Source organism: Dendrobates tinctorius, unplaced genomic scaffold, assembly GCF_039654945.1.
Source record: "Dendrobates tinctorius isolate UK_male_01 unplaced genomic scaffold, ASM3965494v1 ptg000143l, whole genome shotgun sequence".
Lineage (NCBI taxonomy): Eukaryota > Metazoa > Chordata > Amphibia > Anura > Dendrobatidae > Dendrobates > Dendrobates tinctorius.
Window position 1 is genome coordinate 2,022,954 of NW_027361810.1, and position 22,306 is coordinate 2,045,259.

Sequence of the window (22,306 nt, forward strand, 5' to 3'; positions counted from 1 at the left end):
GTCCTGGCTGTGCACTCCCCTGTGTCCTGGCTGTGCACTCCCCTGTGTCGTGGCTGCGCACTCCCCTGTGTCGTGGCTGCGCACTCCCCTGTGTCGTGGCTGCGCACTCCCCTGTGTCGTGGCTGCGCACTCCCCTGTGTCGTGGCTGCGCACTCCCCTGTGTCGTGGCTGCGCACTCCCCTGTGTCGTGGCTGCGCACTCCCCTGTGTCGTGGCTGCGCACTCCCCTGTGTCGTGGCTGCGCACTCCCCTGTGGTATGATCACACCATGCTCATGCACGGTCAGACACGGCTGTTACACAGCCGGGGCACATTTATAAGATTCTCAGCATGGGAATATTTTTTTAAAGGAATACAGTTATGGAAATTATTATTCATAGCTTTGAGATAAAATGTTACTTTGTTTGTGGGAAAATCCTTTAATAAAAGTAAATGCTTGGAAACAGGAATAACAGAAGAGCATCCATTGGCCACTATTCCTCAGATGTCAGGTCCTCTGTAAATGGATTCTTATGATTACCTTTTCATAGACGTAAGTCTGATATATACACAATGGATGAGGGGTATTTAACGGTCTGTAGTCTGCAAAGGGAACATGGTGGCCCATATACTGTGTAGATCCTCTCTAATATAGCGCTGCCTGTTTTATAGACTAGGCATTCTGGTTTGTCTGCATAGTCAGATGCTTTTTGTTACATTTTTACCTTTTAACAATGTTTCTTATCTGTAGAAACCAATTCCTGGATTTCATAATGAGACCTGGAATCCAGAGGAAAAAGGAAAGGTAATTTTCAAGTTCTATTTGTTCCTGTGGTATTTATATTTCTGTGGAATCATCACTTATTATCTATACTCCCTGTAAGCAGCATCTTGTGCCTTCGGCAAACATCCAAGAGGTGCAGCAGTGGCTTCAGCGCAACAGATTCCCTCAGTACTGCAGGCTGCTGTCCAGTTTCTCTGGTAGGTGCAGTCTCGGGCATTTTTCTTTTTTTTTCTTATATGGGGTTGTCAACTTTTTAACTTTAGCAAAAAGTGAAAAAGCACAACCAATCTGACTGCAGTCTGAACCTGTCCTTAGTATGAAGCGCACCACCTGGTAATGAGCTAGCTGGTGCATGAAAAATGTGTTGAAGAGCAAGTGCATTCAATATTGAAAAAAGAAACAGCACTCGCCATTACTTCTAAAAAAAAAAAATAAATAAATAAAATATCCTTTATTCCATATGCCAGGAGAATCCTTTAACATGCAGGGGGAGCGGGGAAGTGAAGGAGGACAACAGCCGTCTCACACCTATCCTAGCGCTTCTGTGGGTCCAAACTTTTTAACTTTCCCTGGGTGGGCTCTCCTGCTTCTCCGCAAAAAAAAGCCTAAGCTAAGAGTCAGTTCATGTATAAAACCACACTCCCAAACTGTTAGGTGTAGGGAGGCCTGTTAGGGCAAGTTAGGATAGGATATGGGTTGAACTAGATGGACTTAAAGTCTCCCTTCAACCTTAATAACTATGTTACTATGTTACACGCTCACTGACTGTTTTCAACAACCATCTGACTTGTGACTGCAGCCCTGGATTCAAATGGTTATTTTACCATCTGTTATTTGTACATTGTGGTAAGAGGTGAACTTGGGCTTTTAGCAGCTGTATCACCACCTATGGATCCATTTTTATAACTACTTATGTTTAATATTGTTTAAAAGTAATTAAAACATTCAGATTGTGCCTTAAGCGTAACTTGTGGTGTTCTTTGGGTCAGTGATGATGGATGTTGCGTGGAAATCAAAAATGTGAGGCGCAGCCCAACCCCGCCAATCGCACGTCGTCTACGTGATGAGCCTCTGCTGCGTGTTATTCCAGTTGCTGGAAAGATTTTAATTTCTTGAGAAGTGCTACTTATTAGCTGTTGGGCCTAGGAGTGTTCCTGGCAGAACATTCCTGGCATCTGGAGAAGCCTCCGAGAACTCTCTTGTATTGGTGGTTCAGGCTCCTCAACATTTGGGTAGACAGGTGGAACAAGACTGCTGGAGAGGAGTCAGGACCGCACCTTCCCATACATCATAATAAAGATCTCCCCATGATTAGATTTCTATTAATGGATTACATGATCTAGTTACATATCTGACATTTTACCTATAATCTCCAGGTGCTGATTTATTAAAGATGACTAAAGATGATTTCATGCAAGTCTGTGGCGCTGCTGATGGCATTCGGCTATTTAATGCGGTGAAGGGAAGGTTGGTACAAGTCTCCTGCAGCCTGGAATTCAGTCATCAGCAGGATTTATAGCTGCAGGTGATGAATATCATGTGTCTTTCTGCAGGCATGTGAGGCCCAGGCTAACCTTATATGTCTGCCACGAATCTGAGCAGAACAGAACTGTCCTGCAGCACAAAGGAGACTCCAGCGACTCTCTGTGTGGTAGGTGGCTGCTTCATGTTAACTTCTTATTGGAGAGGCTTTTTGAAGGAAAAAAAAAAAGGTTTAGCATTTTTTTTTTTTTCCCCATGCTTTTGGTTTAATGAGCTTTTTGTTTTCTAAACTTACTGTATTTTACAAAAAACTAGAAGACATTGTTTTCCTACAAAATTTTGAGGAAAGTCGGGGAGGGTGTGCCTTATAGTCCGGATGTACCTTGTGGCTGTTGGGTGGGGGGGGGGCGCTACAGAGGAGCCGGTCACAGGAGGCAGGAGCCGGCAACTGCAGCTAACTAGTGTGCCCACTGTTAAAATGAATGTTCACTGCTCCTCACGCCCATAGCTCCTCCTACATCTGTGCACTGAAGCCGGCGACTATGGGAGTGGAGAGCAGTGAATATTCATTCTGTTTAATATCGAGCACACATGATCACCCATCCACTTCAGGAAGCTGGCGGCTGCGGCGAACTGTGTACCCGCTATTAAAGATGAATATTCATTGCTCTCAACTCCCATAGTCCCGGGCCTGGGGAGCAGTGAGTATTCAACTTCTTTAATAGCTGACCTCTGTGGGTGGGTAGGTGCATGGCAGTGAAGAAATGCGCTGTCACACTCTAAAATCAGCTGCTGGCATCAACACAGGAAGCTGAGCTGCAAGGGAGGGAAGGAAAGTAGAATTATTTTTTTTTTTTTTTTTTTTTTGTTCGTGCAGTGTGATGAGGGGACCATGTATACCAGGATGGGGATGGAGGAGACGAAGTGTGTGTGTATAGGGACGGGGATGAGGGGACCGTGTATACCTGGACGGGGGATATTGGTACAGGATTGGGGGACATTACCCCTATAAGTGTCAGCAGCAGATACCACCCTTTCCCCCCATAACAGTGCATCATTACCACATTTTTTTTCTTCAATTTTTTTTCTAATTTCCTCCTCTAAAACCTAGATGCGTCTTATGGTTCAGTGCGTCTTATATTCTGAAGAGTATGGTATATTGTGGGGTGCAGTGCTATAAGACAAAGTTCACCTTGATCATCTGTAGCAAAAGTTCATAACTAATAAAAACTAATGTAAGTGCAATTATTCTAGACGCATGGCCTGCTGTTGGCTACATGGGATTGATCAGACTTGGTACTGGCTTTTCCCGCAGTCTGAATAGTGTCCAGTCCTGTGCGGCTCGTGTTGAAACAAAATCAGAACTTGCACCTAGTGACTGATCTGTGTCACCCGGGGGGAATGTAGAACGAGTTATTCATACATTTTGTCTCCTGATTCTAGGGGTGTTGTTTCAGGGTCTGTTTCCTGTCAAACCTGTTTCGCCATATAGCACATGCATAATTCCCCCAAAAAGTCTTGTATCTGCAGTTTGAGGCTTCTGTTTTCACAATTGGTTATTTACATTAAAGTCTTGATTTTTTTTTTTTTTTGTCAATTTTTTTTAACCACATGCCTGTGTGCGAGCAATCCCTGCTAACATTGCGCTCTCTCTGCAGTGTACCATGCATTATTCTTAGAGGAGGTGACAGCCGTGGAATTATTGGAGAAGATTGCAAACTTGTATGCAATCTCCCCACAGCATATCAATCAGCTTTATAAGCAGGGACCAACTGGAATCCATGTGGTTGTAAGCACAGAGGTGAGCACTTCAGCGGATTTCTGTCTTCCAACTTATTATGTAAATTGAGAAATAGTAACGAAAGGTGAATGCAGCTTAAAAAAATCTCATGAGACTTCTACTTTTGACTTGTGACCTGTGACAGTATATCAGGAATGTCCCCCACAGTCAGGCGCATCAGGTTCATATGATGAATGACACCATAATGGACGCCGAAACGTCTGTGTGACGGTGAGAATAACGCTGCAGGGCTTGAGGTGCGGTCGTAGGAGGTGATCTGATATACATGTCCATTAGGAACTCAAAATACAAAGCTCATTTGACTTTAACGCCTTAAGGAAAGAGGCAACTTTTAGTTTTTGTTTAGTTTTTGTTCTTTTGCTTTTGTCCCCCTCTTCTTTCAGGCGCTTTGACTGTCTGTTTATTTTTGCTTCATCCTATTTTTTTCTATCAATGTAGCCGCAATGATTAAGGTGATACCACAACTGTATGGGTTTTTTCCTTTGTGTCCACGTTTTAATCACTATTGCTTTTTTTTTTTTTTTTTTTTTTTTCCCCCTCTTTACACATTTTACTGCAGGGTTAAATATTGCTATATTTTTGAAAGATTTTCATGTTTAACCCCTTACTGCCATGCTATCCCGTCCATGTGCCCTGGGACTTAATTCCCAGGGACGGGATAGTACGTCACAGCGATCAGCGATCACACGATCGCGGTGTACCGGGGGTTAAAGGGAAGCATCGGCAGGGAGGGAGCTCCCTCCGTGCTTCCCTGAGCCCCCCACAGCAGCGCAATGTGCAGCGCTGCTGCGGGGGGCTCTATCCCTGTAGGTCCCCGAATCTAAGATGGCGACGGGGGCCTGCAGGGAGCTGGCTTTCTCATGCCTGCAAAGAGCAGGCAAGGAGGAAGTCTATGTAGTGCCTGTGACAGATCGCTGATCTGTCACCGTGATCTGTGATGTGACAGATCAGCGATCTGTCACAGGACAGTGATGTCCCACCTGGGACAATGTAATAAAGTTAAAAAAATATATATATAAAGTGTAAAAAAATTTTGCTAAATAAATTTAAAAAAAAATTCTTCCCGAATTCATTTTTTGGAAATAATAATAATAATAAAAAAAAAAACAATAAAAGTACACATATTTGGTATCGCCACGTCCATAGCGAACCCCTTAAAAAATAAAAAACGAAGCAAAAAATAATTATCAAACCACCGAACAAAAAGTGCAATAACGCGCAATCAAAAAAGATGCATATAAATATCCATGGTACCGCTGAAAACGTCATCTTGTCCCGCAAAAAACGAGCCGCCACACAGCATCATCAGCAAAAAAATAAGTTATAGCTCGCAGAATAAAGCGATGCAAAAATAATTTTTTTATATAAAACTGTTTTCATTGCATAAAAGCGCCAAAACCTAAAAGACCTAAATGAGGTATCGCTGTAACCGTACTGACCCGAAGAATAAAACCGCTTTATCAATTTTAACGCAGGCGGAACGGTGTAAACGCACCCCCCCAAAAGAAATTCATGAAACGCTGGTTTTCTCTAGCAACCTTCCACGACAGCATAGGAGGAGGTCATCTCCACACCCTAATGGGGGACAGGAAGCACGAGAGGTTAAAAGGTCCCTCCCATCTCCCTCTCACCAGTGTCTTTCCTGTCCCCCATGGGGCATGGAGAGGTCTGGTGTGCTGTCTGGCCGGCTGCTATAGCATAGCTGAGGAAAAGTTTCAGAGCCGGGCAGTGGTGGTTGGTGGCGCAGCCTTCCCTCCTCCGTTCTGTTCCCGCCTTCTATTGAATCCAGGACCTTTCCTGGCCCTCCCGCGCTCCGCTTTGGGGAGTAAAGCGGGCCAGTGATCCCCGCCGGAGGCCTCCCGCAGCTCTCCGGTATCTCATCCTCTCCTGCGTTCTGGCGAGACCCGGATGTGACGTCATGCGAACAGGTCACTTCCGGGGTATATGGAGCTGTCATGGCGGGCCCCCATCCTGCTGCCAGCGCGAGGAGCTCGCCGGCGCCTGCTGTGCCTGCTCCAGGACCCAGGGAGGAGGAGGGGGAATCAAACTGACGCGCTGAGGGCGGAGTTAACCCGTTATTAACCCGCCGGAAGACGCCAACAGGTAAGGCAAATCCCCTGCTGTCATGGACGGTTCTTCCTGCCCTGCATCTGCAGAGCCCAGCGCTGCCCCAGCCACAGTGAGTGTTATCTGGGATGGGTCCTAGTGGTGCGAGCCGGGATAGAGGTCCTCAAAATACTTCTCCCCCTCTCTTTTTATAGGGAGAAAAGTCTGCCCATAAAAGCACCAATACCTCCAGCAAATCGGGAAAGTGTGCCATATGCAGTACGAAGCTTCCCTCTAATTGGGAGAAAAAGTTATGTCAGGCATGCACGGATAAAGTGGTCAGGGCTGAGCACCCGTCATTAATTGACGAGATCCGCAGCTTGGTCACCCGTCAGGTTCAGACCTCATTAGCTGCCCTGTCCCCCCCCCCTTCCGCCACCTCCACCCCCTCCAATTATGGGCTCACCACCTTCAAAAAAGTGGAGGATTCAGGTGGAGGATTCCGAATCTGAGTCGGAGAGATCATTCAACTCGAGCTCCGAAAAATTGGGAGCAACCAGGGACCTCTAGGGCACCTGACGTTAGAAGGTATCTCCTTTCCACAGAATACGTGGAGGAGTTGATTAGCGCAGTACGCGCCACTATGGACCTAGAAGAGGAACCTGTCACGCAAACAGCACAGGATTGCATGTTTGGGGGATATGAAGGACCTAAACGAGCAGGCTCTCCATTTCATAAAGCATAGCAGACATGATCTCCCAGGAATGGGAATACCCTGAGAAACGCTACTCAGCCCCTTCAGAGCTCCGTCATGGATTTCCTCTGGAAGGAGAGGGGTTTAAATGGGACATCCCGAAGGTTGATGTCCAGGTGGCAAGGGTGGTAAAGAAGACGGTTCTACCATTTGATGATGCGTCTCAGCTTAGAGACCCGATGGACCGTAAAGCTGAAAGCCTCCTGAGGAAAACATGGGGAAACCTCTGCGGCCACCTTGAAATCAGGAATTTCGTCCACTTGTGTCTCTAGGTCCCTCTTTCAATGGATTGAAGAACTAGAGAACCATATTTCGCATGGTACCCCAAGGGGTGACCTTAACTCACTCCCTATCTTGCAGAGAGCTATGGGCTTCCTGGCAGATGCATCAATGGAGATGATCCGTACTTCTGCCAGAGCCATGGTACAATCAAACTCTGCCAGACGAGCTTTCTGGCTTAAGACGTGGAGCGGAAACATTACATCCAAGGTTAAACTATGCTCTTTACCCTTTAAAGGTGAACATGTCTTCGGCCCTGCCTTGGACAAAATTCTGGAAAAAGCCACAGACAAAAAGAAGGTGCTTCCCGAGCAGAGAACCACAAGGAAACGTCTTTTTCGAGCCCCCCTGAATCAGTCATCCCAACCACGAGGGAAGGGAAAGACTGGAAGATGGAGCTACGCTAAAGGGAGAGGCAGGAACATCTTGGTCCCCCAGCAGCAACAACAGCAGCCCCAAGAAAAACAATGACTCGATCCCGGTGGGGGGAAGGCTTTCAAGATTCTTTTTTGCCTGGCAGTTGATTTCCAACAGCCCCTGGGTCCTCCGTGTGATCAGAGAGGGCCTACTGCTGGAGCTCGAATCCTATCCCCCGCGGGGTATGAGAGTCACCTCCCTACCATCTTGGGAGATCCCAGCTCTAAACTCCGGCATTCAGCAGCTTCTACTGGCAAAGGCCATCTCTCAGGTCCCTGTGGAGGAACAAGGAAGAGGGCATTATTTCAGATTGTTCCTAGTAAAAAAAAAACCCACAGGAGAGTCGCGGATAATAAATCCAAAGGGCCTCAACCGACACATTGCATACCACAAATTCAAGATGGAGTCGGTAAGGACCGCCATTCCTCTGATAGGGCAGGATTACTTTATGGCTACTATAGATCTGAAGGATGCCTATTTCCACATCCCCATCCATCCTTCCCACAGGAAGTATCTGAGGTTCGCGATCCATCAGGGTCCAGAAATAAAACACTTCCAGTACAACGTGCTTCCATTTGGGATGATATCTGCTCCTCGAGTATTCTCCAGGATCATGACAGAGGCTGTGTCCCACATCAGAAGCCAGGGCATATGTATTGTACCCTACCTGGACGACCTACTAATAGCAGCCTCCTACTGTACTCTGGAGCTACAGGTGACTCAGACTCTGGACATTCTTCAGTCGTTAGGATGGATCCCGAACATAAAGAAGTCGCAAATCCAACCTTCCCAGGAGGTGAAATTCTTAGGAATTCGACTGGATTAAAAAAATCAAATGTCCTTCCTCCCGGAGGAACACCAGAGATCCATAATATCAAGGATCTCAAAGTTCAGGGAACAGAGATCCCTGACCCTCAGGTCAGCTATGTCCATACTAGGGTCTATGACCTCCTGTATCCAATCGGTGCCTTGGGCACAGGCTCACTCCAGAACGCTCCAGTCCCACATTCTAAAAAACTGGAACCGGGATCACACCTGCCTGAACAGGAAAGTCCAGACCCCAGGGGTAGTGAGAGCTTCACTGGCATGGTGGATAGACCACAAAAAATTTTGCAAGGGAATCAGCTGGTCTCAGACCCCATTGGTCACGGTAACGACAGATGCCAGCAAAAAAAGGCTGGGGAGCTGTAGTGTCTCGACACCCATTCCAGGGTTTGTGGAGCCAGGAAGTGAGCGCAAGATCCTCAAACTTCAGGGAGCTGAAGGCGGTGGAGGAGGCCCTGCTGGCAGCAAAGCACCTGGTCCAGGGCCAGCATATCAGGATCTACTCGGACAATATAACAGTAGCCCATCTCAGACACCAAGGGGGTACGAGATCCAGCAGCCTGGTGGGCCCTTCAAACCGAATATTTTCCTGGGCCGAAAAGCACCTCCGTTCTTTGACGGCAATTCACCTGAAGGGTACTGCCAATCTTCAGGCAGATTTCCTAAGCAGAAAAAGCATCCAGCCTGGCGAATGGACCCTGAACAAAATAATCTTCCAGAAACTAGTCGACAGGTGGGGCCTCCCCGAGGTGGATTTATTAGCCTCAGGAGAGAATGCTCAAGTGGAAAACTACTTCTCACTAAACCCCAGGGACAGGTCCCTGGGAGTGGATGCCTTTGCCCACAGGTGGAGGTTCCATCTAGCATACGCCTTCCCGCCAGTTCCAATCCTTGCGGCAACCCTGAGGAAGATTCGGGAGGATCAACCTCCAACCATCCTAGTAGCTCCACTGTGGCCAAAGAGGAGCTGGTACTCTCTGATAACAGAACTGCGGGTGGAGGGGCCATTCATCCTACCCACGGAAGACTACCTTCTCTTGCAGGGGCCCTCTACATCACCCAAACCTCCGGGGAATGAGGTTGGCGGCCTGGCTACTGAAGCCCAGATCCTGAGGGCCAGGGGTCTATCGGAAGCGGTAATAAAGACTCTCCAGAAGTCTCGGAAACCAGTCACTATCGCTATACACTCACTGGCCACTTTATTAGGTACACCTGTCCAACTGTGTGTTAAGACTTAATTTCTAATCAGCCAATCACATGGCGGCAACTCAGTGCATTTAGGCATGTAGACATGGTCAAGACAATCTCCTGCAGTTCAAACCGAGCATCAGTATGGGGAAGAAAGGTGATTTGAGTGCCTTTGAACGTGGCATGATTGTTGGTGCCAGAAGGGCTGGTCTGAGAATTTCAGAAACTGCTGATCTACTGGGATTTTCACGCACAACCATCTCTAGGGTTTACAGAGAATGGTCCGAAAAAGAAAAAAAATCCAGTGAGCGGCAGTTCTGTGGCCGGAAATGCCATGTTGATGCCAGAGGTCAGAGGAGAATGGGCAGACTGGTTCGAGCTGATAGAAAGGCAACAGTGACTCAAATTGCCACCCGTTACAACCAAGGTAGGCAGAAGAGCATCTCTGAACGCACAGTGCGTCGAACTTTGAGGCAGATGGGCTACAGCAGCAGAAGACCACACTGGGTACCACTCCTCTCAGCTAAGAACAGGAAACTGAGGCTACAATTTGCACAAGCTCATCGAAATTGGACAGTAGAAGATTGGAAAAACGTTGCCTGGTCTGATGAGTCTCGATTTCTGCTGCGACATTCGGATGGTAGGGTCAGAATTTGGCGTAAACAACATGAAAGCATGGATCCATCCTGCCTTGTATCAACGGTTCAGGCTGGTGGTGGTGGTGTCATGGTGTGGGGAATTTTTTCTGGGCACTCTTTGGGCCCCTTGGTACCAATTGAGCATCGTTGCAACGCCACAGCCTACCTGAGTATTGTTGCTGACCATGTCCATCCCTTTATGACCACAATGTACCCAACATCTGATGGCTACTTTCAGCAGGATAATGCGCCATGTCATAAAGCTCGAATCATCTCAGATTGGTTTCTTGAACATGACAATGAGTTTACTGTACTCAAATGGCCTCCTCAGTCACCAGATCTCAATCCAATAGAGCATCTTTGGGATGTGGTGGAACGGGAGATTCGCATCAGGGATGTGCAGCCGACAAATCTGCGCCAACTGTGTGATGCCATCATGTCAATATGGTCCAAAATCTCTGAGGAATGCTTCCAGCACCTTGTTGAATCTCTGCCACGAAGAATTGAGGCAGTTCTGAAGGCAAAAGGGGGTCCAACCCCTTACTAGCATGGTGTACCTAATAAAGTGGCCAGTGAGTGTATATAATAAAATATGGAAGAAGTTCTCTTCATGGTATCTACCAGACTGGCCTGACCCAGAAAGGCCCAACATTTCCTGTATCCTGGACTTCCTGCAGAGGGGGCTGGAACTAGGTCTAAAACCTAGCACATTGAAAGTACAGGTGTCAGCATTAAGTTTTGTGTTTGACTGTGACTTGGCCAACCACAGGTGGATAAGAAGATTCATGACATCGGCCACTAGACTTCATCTAAAGAAACTAATAGCTGTCCCAACATGGGACTTGAATGTGGTACTTACGGGACTCACTCAATCTCCCTTCGAGCCCTTGTCATCCTGTACTTCTCAGCTCCTCACCTGTAAGGTGGCCTTCCTTATAGCAATAACTTCAGCAAGGCTAGTGGGAGAGCTCCATGCTCTCGGTTAGGGAACCCTACCTAACTGTTAGAGGCGACTCCATAGTGCTCTCTTGATCCATCCTTTCTACCGAAGGTTGTGTCTGACTTCCACAGGTCACAGAATATAATCCTTCCTTCATTCTGCCAGAACCCAGCAAACCCTAAAGAGGAGGGGTTTCACACGCTGGATGTAAGACGTGTAGTTCTCCACTACTTGGAGTGTGCCAAACCCTATAGAGTCGATCACAACCTATTTATCCATACCTCTGGCCCAAACAAGGGAAAAAAGGTGGCAAACAACACCATTGCCAACTGGATTAGAAGAGCTATCTCTGAAGCGTATCTGGCGCAAAACATCACTCCCCCTGCAGGGATCAAGGCGCATTCAACGCGGCCTACCTCTACTTCATGGGCTGAGAGGGCAGGCGCATCTTCAGAGCAGATTTGTAGGGCAGCAACTTGGTCCTCCCTACATACCTTTACCAAACATTACAGATTAGACCTTGTATCTAACAGGGATTTAGTCTTTGGCCGAAAAGTTCTTCAGGCCGTTGTCCCCCCCCCCCAGTGCAGAATAGGTTGTTATGCCTCCTATGCTGCCGTGGAAGGTTGCTAGAGAAAATAGAATTAGACTTACCGGTAATTCGGTTTCTAGAAACCTTCCACGACACCACTATTTCCCTCCCTGTATTCTTGGACAAATTCTGAGAATCTTAAGGTAACCGCTGCTATGGTAATCAGTTATAAGTCACTGGTGACAGGGAGGTGGGAGGGACCTTTTAACCTCTCGTGCTTCCTGACCCCCATTAGGGTGTGGAGACCGAATTACCGGTAAGTCTAATTCTATTTTTGTTCATTCTGCGTCCCAAAAATCGGAATAAAAAGCGATCAAAAAATGTCACGTGCCTGAAAATGATACCAATAAAAACATCAGCTTGTCCCGCAAAAAATAAGACCTCACATGACTCAGTGGGTCAAAATATGGAAAAATTATAGCGCTCAATATGTGGTGATGCAAAAACTATTTTTACAATAAAAAGAGTCTTTAAGTGTGTGACAGCTGCCAAACATAAAAACCGCCATAAATAGTAAATCAAACCCCCCATTATCACCCCCTTAGTTGGGGAAAAATAATAAAATTAAAAGAAAATGTATTTATTTCCATTTTCCCGCCGCTAGGGTTAGGGCTGAGATTAGGGTTAGGGGTGTGTTGGGGTTAGAGTTGGAGTTAGAATTGGGGGTTTCCACTGTTTGGGCACATCAGGTGCTCTAAAAATGCAACATGGTGTCTGATCTCAATTCCAGCCAATTCTGCGTTGAAAAAGTCAAATGGTGCTCCTTCCCTTCCAAGCTCTGCCATGTGCCCAAACAGTGTTTTACCCCCACATATAGGGTATCAGCCTACTCAGGACAAATTGCAAAACAACTTTTGGGGTCCAATTTCTACTGTTACCCGTAGGAAAATAAAAAATTGGGGGGAAAAATATCATTTTTGTGGAAAAAAATGATTTTTTTTATTTTCACGCCCGGGCGTTATAAACTTCTGTGAAGCACTTGGGGGTTCAAAGTGCTCACCACACATCTAGATAAGTTCCGTGGGGGGGGGGTCTAGTTTCCAAAATGGGGTCACTTGTGGGGAGTTTAGGTACATCATTGGCTCTCCAAACGCACATGACACCCGCAGACCATTCCATCAAAGTCTGCATTCCAAAACGTCATACTTCCCTTCCGAGCCCCGACGTGTGCCCATACAGTAGTTTTCTCCCACATATGGGGTATCAGCGTACTCAGGACAAATTGCACAATAACTTCTAGGGTCCGGTTACACTTGGAAAAATAAAAATTGGGGGTGAAAAGATCATTTTTGTGGAAAAAATGATTTTTTTAATTGTACCGCTGTACGTTATAAACTTCTGTGAAGCCCTTGTGGGTTCAAAGTTCTCACCACATATCTAGTGAAGTTCCTTGGGGGGTCTAGTTTCCAAAATGGAGTCACTTGTGGGGGGTTTCCACTGTTTAGGCACATCAGGGGCTCTCCAAACGTGACATGGCGTCAGATCTGAATTCCAGCCAATTTTGCATTGAAAAAGTCAAACGGCGCTCCTTCCATTCTGAGCTCTGCCATGCGACGAAACAGTGGTTCCCCCCCACATATCGGGTATCAATGTACTCAGGACAAACTGCACAATAACTTTTGCAGTCCAATTTCTCCTGCTACCCTTGGTAAAACAAAAAAAATTGAACCTGAAGTATTTTTTTTTGTGAAAAAAAGTTAAATGTTCGTTTTGTTTTTTTTTGTTTTTTTTTTAAATATTCAAAAAATTCCTGTGACGCACCTGAAGGGTTAATAAACTTCTTGAATGTGGTTTTGAGCACCTTAGGGGGTGCAGTTTTTAGAATGGTGTCACTTTTGGGTATTTTCTATCATAGACCCCTCAAAGAGGCTTCAAATGTGATGTGGTCCGTAAAAATAAAATGGTGTTGCAAAAATGAGAAATCGCTGGTCAACTTTTAACCCTTATAACTTCCTAACAAAAAAAAATTTTGATTCCAAAATTGTGCTGATGTAAAGTAAACATGTGGGAAATGTTACTTATCAAGTTTTTGGTGTGCCGTATCTCTGTGATTTAAGGGCATAAAAATTCAAAGTTGGAAAATTGCGAAATCTTAAAATTTCGCCAAATTTCCGTGTTTTTTTTTTTCACAAACGCAAGTTATTTGAATGAAATTTTACCACTAACATGAAGTACAATATGTCACGAGAAAACAATGTCAGAATCACTGGGATCCATGGAAGCGTTTCAGAGTTATTATCTCATAAAGGGACAGTGGTTAGAATGGTAAAAATTGGCCCCGTCATGAACGTGCAAATCACCCTTGGGGGTTAAGGGGTTAACAAGATGTAGAATTGAAAGAAAGACTGAAAAATAAAGACTTACCGGTATATAGAATCAGATTACAATGAAAAACATATTAAACCGAATATGTAATAAATATGCAGTAAATTATGATTATCAAATTTTTTTATATATCGAACAATCTGAAAAGGAGGTGAGACCTAAAAGACTGACAATAGACCGGAGGGGAAAGGATAAGCATAGGTAATGGGACATGAAGAGGAAGGGAGACCAAATGAGATTGAAAATCTCAACAGTTTCATCACTCTAAGCGGTACTATATATATATATATATATATATATATATATATATATATATATATATATATATATATATATATATATAGATAGATAGATAGATAGATCTCTTTTTTACTTAATGTTTTAGTGCCTTTTTAAAGGACTTGAATTGTGATCCTTTGATTGCTTGTTATACACTGTGTGTAGTGTAATTGATGGCCTCGGTCAGCAGACCCCTGGATGCATCTCAGGGGGTGTAGATGGTGGGGGTCACGATGCGAGCTAGTGCGCATTATTAGCAGTTTACATGGTGGCACTTATTTATTTTAATCACTTATATAATGCCATTAATTCCACGGCGCTTTACAGACATTATCACTACTGTCCCCATTGGGGCTCATAATCTAAATTCCCCGTCTCTGGAATGTGGGAGGAAAGCTGGGAGTTCATACAAACTCCTTGCAGATGTTGTCCTTGGTGGGATTTGAACCCAGGACCCCAGCGCTGCAAGGCTGAAGTGCTAACCACTGAGCCACCGTGCTGGCATTTATATTTCACATCCACACTCTTGCTCCACTTCTACCATCAACCACCATGGCATATGCTGAACAAGCAGGGACTGCTGAGAGATGAGCCCATCCTAAGGGATTCTCAGTGTGGTGCTCAGATATGATATTCAAATTGTTTGTAAAGTTTCTTTATAGGTTCATATAATACATGGAAGAACTTTGTACATAAGCTCTGGTCCCTCATCGTGGGTGTGAGGTTTTATTCTAGAGTATTTGTAGCTCTAAAATGTGAATTGTAATTGTTCTTCTATTTCTCCTCAGATGGTGCAGAACTTCCCTGATGAGTCGTGCTTCAGCCTCAGCACTCTGAAAGGTAGGTCCTCAGCCTTGGATGATGGTCGTCGTAGGTCCTCCCTGGTTGCCTCTATTAACGGCTGTGCTTTCTGTTTTGCAGCAGAGAATAGCGCCTGTTATGACTTCATCTTAAAGTGAAATGCCACAAATTGCCAGAATGAAGACTGAGCCTTTGCCATCTGATGGGAGTATTAAATGGCCAGTGCCCTTGTTGGTGTGTAGCAACATAGAACAGCAATGCAAAATTTGTATAGAAAAGTCTTTAGTTTTATAGACCCAGTGCCTGGTGGGCGTCATGTGGACCCCTCGTGGCTGCACTGTGAATTGTACAGATGTAAATATGTGAACCTCTCTTCTTGCATTGTCATCTCTGACCTGTGATGTAAATACCTGAAGCTTTCCAAACACTGGAGCCATGCATGTGGATCGGTCTCCATGTCATGTTAAACACTCAGGACCCCTTGTTGACAGGACGAACTTTGTTATAGAATTTTTGGGGCCATCCAGGTTGGCTCCATTGCCCACTTGTGTCCACTGTAGGAAGTGGTATGGTATCAGTGTGCCGGTGGTGCTATGTGGGGTGCAGTCAGGATGACCCCAATAATATATCTACTATAAACACGTGATTGTAAAGACCACAACTGAATGTAACGTACATGCCAATGATATAAACAGGACATGGGAATTCTGTCATTGCTCCCCCATGTGCTGCGTAACATCCCCCATGATGTGTAATTTTTTGCATTTCTGTAGCTGCTTTGCAAAATCTGAGATCTGTCGCACTGGCATTCCTCATGGTACTGGACACTACACAGATCGGGGTTCTTGTAGCTCATGATGGTCATTGATTTACCTATATAATGTAGGACACTGGCGTCTCTTAAACTTGAGTCTTATTCCTCTCACTGCTCTTTTCTTGATTAAATTGAATGGAGAAGTGTTCCTGCCAGCACCAAGTAAAATGCATTTCTGCGTAAAGTTTTACAGGCTGCTGGTAATTGTGTCTTTGGGACTTTATACCTTGCAAAATCAGTCCTTCTCTTCACCCCCCCTTATACACACACTTTCCCATTTGCTGCTTACTAAAGCTGGTGATGTGCGATAGACCAATTTAGGCAGGGCCAGGTGCAAAGAAACAGCAATATGCTGCACCCTATAAACACACTGAATGCACATATGTAATGGTCATACTTTATGTTGCATTACTGCTACAGTTTCCATACTTGGAAATGTGAGGTTTCTGGTGGTAAGGGTCCCTTCTACCAGCACTCCACAGAATGTCTATACAGCAGGATGTCTGGGTTACTTTAGCCTTCAGAATTGGCTCCACATATCTAGCTACCCGCTAGCTATTATACCAAACCACTACTGATGTCTTGGCGCAAACAAGGTGCTGCTGCATCCTTCTGGGTCTGTAGCTGATGTGACCTCACCGGGCATCGTAACCTAAGTACTAATAATATTGTGTGCTGCGCAGGAAGTAATTGCACCCGGGTGACATATGGTCGTCAGCACAGAACATATTTTGTCTAGAATGGAAACTTCCACATTTTCATTTAGGCTTTTTGTTTTTTTTTTTTTGTGTTTGTTTTTTTTCTCCCTGTATGAATCCTTTTCTGAGCGTTTTGTATGATGTAGTAGTCACCTTAAATGCACATACGTTGAAATTGGATGTGTCCCAAGAAGTCCCTATTCTGTGCCTTGGAGCAAGCCGCTGAACCAGCAGCACCTGGAGATGTTCGTGCTTACAATGGATGCCACCGTATCCTACGATTAACAATGCCCTTCAGAACATATAATCTCTGCAAAAAGGACTGTTCCTCGGGGGCAGGGACTTGAATATTGTGAGGTAGCATTTAACATCATGGTACAAGTGTCAGTTCCTTTTTAATCATTAGATGAGACGAGAGCTGGGAGGACTGATCAATGATTTAAATATGGTGCTTTGTAGCCAAAGAAAAATCAATAAATCTGCAAAAGAGAATTGTATGAAAGGATGGGCAAAATATAATCCCAGGAATATAACTTCTAAATATGTGCATCAAGGTCGTGTTTTTTTGTCTCCAATTTCGCCTTATAGGGTGTGGGGAGGACCTCAGCTGGTCTGAGCATTTATATAAGGAATAGGGGTAGTTGGGTTATATCCTGGTGGTCGGAGCCCCCTTTTTCTTTTTCTGATATCTGCTTTTTCTGTGGGAAATTCTAGAGGTGAAGGTGATTGAATGTTGTTGTGATTGATTTGTTTTCTATGTGTGAGACATATGCTTTGTATTACTGTGCCTTTTTTTTGGGGGGGGGAGGGGGGCTAAACTGCTTAGAAGTTTCCTGTGCATTAAATCAGAAGTTTCTATGCAAACAGATTGGAGTGATTGAACTGCTGAATGGACAGATGACTGAACCCTTACTGCCATTCGTAAGCCTCTATTATTTTTTTTTTTTTTTTTCCCTATGTTTCTTTTATACATGTATTGGATGAAGCATATTTTGCACTGGCTACTGATATTGTACAAGAACATTCCAGGACTGGAATCTGTATTAAATGCAAATAAACCTCTTTGTACAAAACAAGAGACTTTGAACGTTTATTACGCAGAGCAAAAACTAGAGATGACAGCTCAAATCTTCAAAGAAATGGGAAACTCGTGAATTGGGAACCGGTCAAAAAGCGCAAGTAGCGGAAGTTCCTGAATAAAAGCCTCTTTTCATGACTGCAGTATATATTAAATATTTTACTTGCCGAATGTTGTAATTTGATTTTCCTGTAACATCTGAAGTGAAAAGTAACATGAGGCCTCGGCTTCCAGAGTCCATGGCCGGTGGCAAAACTTCATATACAATTTTCAGAGAAAGGAGCGGGGACTTTGAAGAAAGCCCATAAAATCGGGTTTAGGAGTCGCACTCCTTTTGTTGCTGTGGTTATTACCAGATTTTATATTTATAAAGTGTCTCACACTTTCATTGAATGCAGACATTTAGTTCCTATTTTGTTCTTTTAGATGTCTTTGCAGTTGTAGCCACATCTACTATCTTGTTTTTTTTATGATGCTGCATCCCACCCCTCTTACGTTTTAGTCCCGACTCAATCCGGTTTTGCTATACAGAATTCAGACTGGTTTTGTTTCATTTTATGTCGCAAAGATTTTTCCAAAACAAAAATCTGCTGCACTTTACACTTTTTTTTTTTTTTTTTTTTTTGGATTTGTCAGATGCTGCTCTAACCTGCATCTGTGGCTGATAATGATGACAGGGAGTCTGAACGTAGCTTCTGGGCTGTGTGTAAGATTGGCATGAACTCCGCATGCGTTCTTGGCACAATCCCACCGTACATTAAGGAGTCAGAAGCTGAACCAGTGCCATCAACAACAAGTGTAACCTGTATATTATACATGCAGCATCTAAGTGATTGACAGAGTAGTAATATCAAATATATTGCTAGATGGAAGAAAACCACTAACTTATTACCTGCAAAAATGAATATTCTTATACCTGAGTAGGTCACTAAACCTTTGGCTCCCAAGTCAGCTGCTACAAGCCATGGACAAGAGCCATCCCTTACACTGGAGAAGCACAGTGAAGAGCTGACCACTCTGGAGGACCGATGGCTGAATAAAGGCATCCGATTCCCCATGAATACTGCTTCTTTAGCACAGCATAGTATTCCTCTTCCAGGAGGAACAATGTCCTAAGTTAACCCTTGATAACAGCTGGTCGTTGTCTTGTGTAACTCCAGTGTTGTATCAAAGGAAAACCTGTAAGACATTTGGTGGCTAGGGATCGGCTAACTTTACTTCTTAAGCCCTCTCCAGGCATAGTATAATGCAGCGTACTCTACTACCCCTACATCTGCTTTGCAGGGATCTGTTCCAATAAATACAGAATTGAATTGAAGTCCTGTCACTATTTCTTGTGTCATGGATTGTATAAAGTCTGATTTACTACCTCTACATAGAACATTTTGGTGGTTGTTGGAGGCATAAAATGTGGTTCCTTGTAAGCAGTAGTTTTCTAAAGACGCCCCTGTAAACTTTCCGTTGCAGCATAAAAATACATAATATATTTATTCATTAGAAGTCTTGTGGGAAGTCCCAGTGTTATGAGTAGTCATGGCAGTTCTGGCTTGAGTGATGTCCCACAGATTGTAATATGCCATAAGCCATGGCCTCTAAGGGTATGTGCACATGTTGCGGATTCGTGTGCGGAATTTTCCGAGTGGAATCTGCTATTTTTGGCAGAATCCGCAGGTCAAAATACGCACGTTTTACCTGCAGATTTTGTGTGGATTTGGCCTGCGTTTTTACACCTGTGGATTCCTATAATGGAATGGGTGTAAAAACGCTGCGGAATCCACGCAAAGAACGGACATGGTGCGGAAAATTAAACCGCTGCGTTTCCGCATGGATTTTTCCGCAACATGTGCACAGTGGTTTTTATTTCCCATAGATTTACTTTGTACTGTAATTCACTAGGAAATCCGCAACGTGTGCACATACCCTTAAGCACCGACAATGGGCATCTTACAAAACAAAAAGTATTACCACCAGTAGGGTTTGTGGCAGGAATGGTGCTGAGCTTTGGACCCCAGATCACCAACACTGATATTTTATTGACCCATCCTACATATGGGTCATCAATATGTCCTGATAGGACAACCCCTTAATAGTAGGATACAAATGTCACATTGTAACAATATGATTACCTTTCTTCTTAGTTTTGGTATAACTGTGGAATTTGACTAACATAAATGCTGCCTATATCCCCCCAAGTGAACTGCGCTGAAGCCATTTTCATCAAGGGCGGACATACCGCCGGTGCAAGTGCACCAGGGCTCAAAGGTGGAGGGGAACCCCTGCAGGCAAGGACTAAGTACTGCCCATAGCGGCAGAATATGCATCCGCTATGGGGCCACTCCGTTAAGAGTGAGAGGGGCCCGGTATCCTGCAACACCAAGCCCCTCTCACTCTCTCCCATAATCATGCGAATACTTAGAGCCAGGGAGAGAGCTGCGTGCAGAGTGCAGAAGTTCAAAAATGGAGCATGTCATGTAGGGAGAGGCGCTGGCCAATGAACGCTTTCCTCACCAGACTGAGGAGAGCGCTCACTGGCTGCCATCTCTGTCCTGCATGGCGCGTCCCAATGGTGAGTACTCGCCTGTAGTCAGGGGCCCGGGCCGTGGCGCAGGACTTACAGGGGACAGCAGTGGAGGAAGAGCAGGACTTACAGGGGGTTCTATTCCCAGCAGGCTGCAGCATCTCACAGAAGAGGTCAGGGGAGGAGGCTCACTGCACTGGGACTGATATCGGTCCTCTCTGCTGTGTTCACATCCCCCCACAGTGTTTTCTGCAGCCCCCTCCAGCTGAACTATGAGGCTGACCTCCAGGGCTCATCTGAACACCTGAGATCATAAATTGGTGTGTATGCATGTGTGTATGTATGTATGTACAATGTGTACAGTATGTGTATGTACAGTATATGTGGGTATCTATGTGTATGTATATTTGTGCACTATTTGCACTATGTGTATATAAGTGTGTATGTAAGGTGTATTATTTATTTATAAAGCGCCATTAATTCCATGGAGCTGTACATGGGAAGGGGGGTTACATACAAAGTAATGGATATCGTTTACAGTAAACATTTTACAATGACAGACTGGTACAGAGGGGAAAGGACCCTGTCCTTGTGGACTTACATTTTACAGGATAATGGGGAAGAGACAGAAGGTCGGGGGTGCGGCAGCTCGGGTGGTATATGTACAGTTGTGCTCAAAAGTTTACATACCCCGGCAGGATTTTTGCCGCCGTGGCTTTTTTCCAGAGAATATGAATGATAACACAAATTTTTTTCTCCACTCATGGTTAGTGGTTGGGTGAAACCATTTATTGTCAAACTACTGTGTTTTCTCTTTTTAAATCATAATGACAACCCAAAACATCCAAATGACCCTGATCAAAAGTTCACACACCCCATTTCTTAATACTGTGTATTGCCACCTCTAACATCAATGACAGATTGAAGTCTTTTGTGGTAGTTGGGGATGAGGTTCTTTATTTTCTCAGATGGTAAAGCTGCCCACTCTTCTTGGCAAAAAGCCTCCAGTTCCTGTAAATTCCTGGGCTGTTTAGCATGAACTGTGCGCTTGAGATCTCCCCAGAGTGGCTCAATGATATTGAGGTCAGGAGGCTGAGATGGCCACTCCAGAACCTTCACTTTGTTCTGCTGTAGCCAATGACAGGTTGACTTGGCCTTGTGTTTTGGATTGTTGTCATGTTGGAACGTCCAAATATGTCCAATGCGCAGCAGTTTTTGCTGAAAACGTGCTGCATTCATCTTTCCTTCAACTTTGACCAAGTTTCCTCTGCGTTTGTAACTCGCACATCCCCAAAACAGCAATCCTCCTTTGTGCTTTACAGTAGGAATGGTGTTCCTTTCATCATAGGTCTTGCTGACCTCTCTCCAAATGTACCGTTAATGGTTGTGGCCAAAAAGTTCACTTTTGGTCTCATCACTCCAAATTACATTGTTCCAGAAGTTTTGAGGCTTGTCTCTGTGCTGTTTTGTGTATTGTAGGCAAGATACTTTGTGGCATTTGCACAGTAATGTCTTTCTTCTGGTGACTTGACCATGCAGCCCATTTTTCTTCAAGTGCCTCCTTATTGTGCATCTTGAAACAGCCACACAGCTATTTTTTTTTTAGAGAGTCCAGTATTTCAGCTGATTTTATTTCTGGGTTTTTCTTTGCAGCCATAATAATTTTCCTGGCAGTTGTGGATGAAATTTTTGTTGGTCTACCTGACTGTGGTTTTGTTTTTACAGAGCCCCTGATTTTCCAGTTGCTAGTCAGTTTGAACGCTGCTGACTGGCATTATCAATTCCTTGGATATCTTTTTGTATCCCTTTCCTATTTTATACAGTTCAACTACCTTTTCCCGTAGATGGGTTGACAATTCTTTTGCTTTCCCCATGACTCTCAATCCAGAAACGTCAGTGGCTGGATGAAAGATGCAAGAGTCTGTCTGGAGCCCAGAAACTCACTCAGCTTTTATGTGCACACACACTGATTACAAGCAAACAGGTCACAAGTGAGGATGTTACCTTTAGTAGCTATTCAAATCCATTTGTGTCAACCTCTGTGCATGTTATCAGGCCAAAACCACCAG

The 22,306-nt window shown here is 44.7% G+C and overlaps 1 protein-coding gene across 8 annotated transcripts in view; it reads left to right on the plus strand.

Moving 5' to 3' along the window:
- The window catches only part of TFCP2L1 (transcription factor CP2 like 1), a 35,601-nt gene extending 19,468 nt beyond the window's left edge, over positions 1-16,133 (plus strand). For 4 of the 8 annotated variants that reach the window (XM_073545305.1, XM_073545301.1, XM_073545306.1 and 1 more), the window contains exons 10-16: positions 730-783; positions 863-959; positions 2,139-2,229; positions 2,316-2,413; positions 3,903-4,045; positions 15,117-15,168; positions 15,250-16,133. In XM_073545305.1, coding sequence (XP_073401406.1) covers positions 730-783; positions 863-959; positions 2,139-2,229; positions 2,316-2,413; positions 3,903-4,045; positions 15,117-15,168; positions 15,250-15,287 — 573 coding nt within the window. In that variant the 3' untranslated portion in view covers positions 15,288-16,133. The remainder of the gene's footprint in view (positions 1-729; positions 784-862; positions 960-2,138; positions 2,230-2,315; positions 2,414-3,902; positions 4,046-15,116; positions 15,169-15,249) is intronic. The other 4 variants (XM_073545302.1, XM_073545307.1, XM_073545304.1 and 1 more) reach the window with 2 other exon arrangements.
- The last annotated feature ends 6,173 nt before the right edge of the window (positions 16,134-22,306 follow it).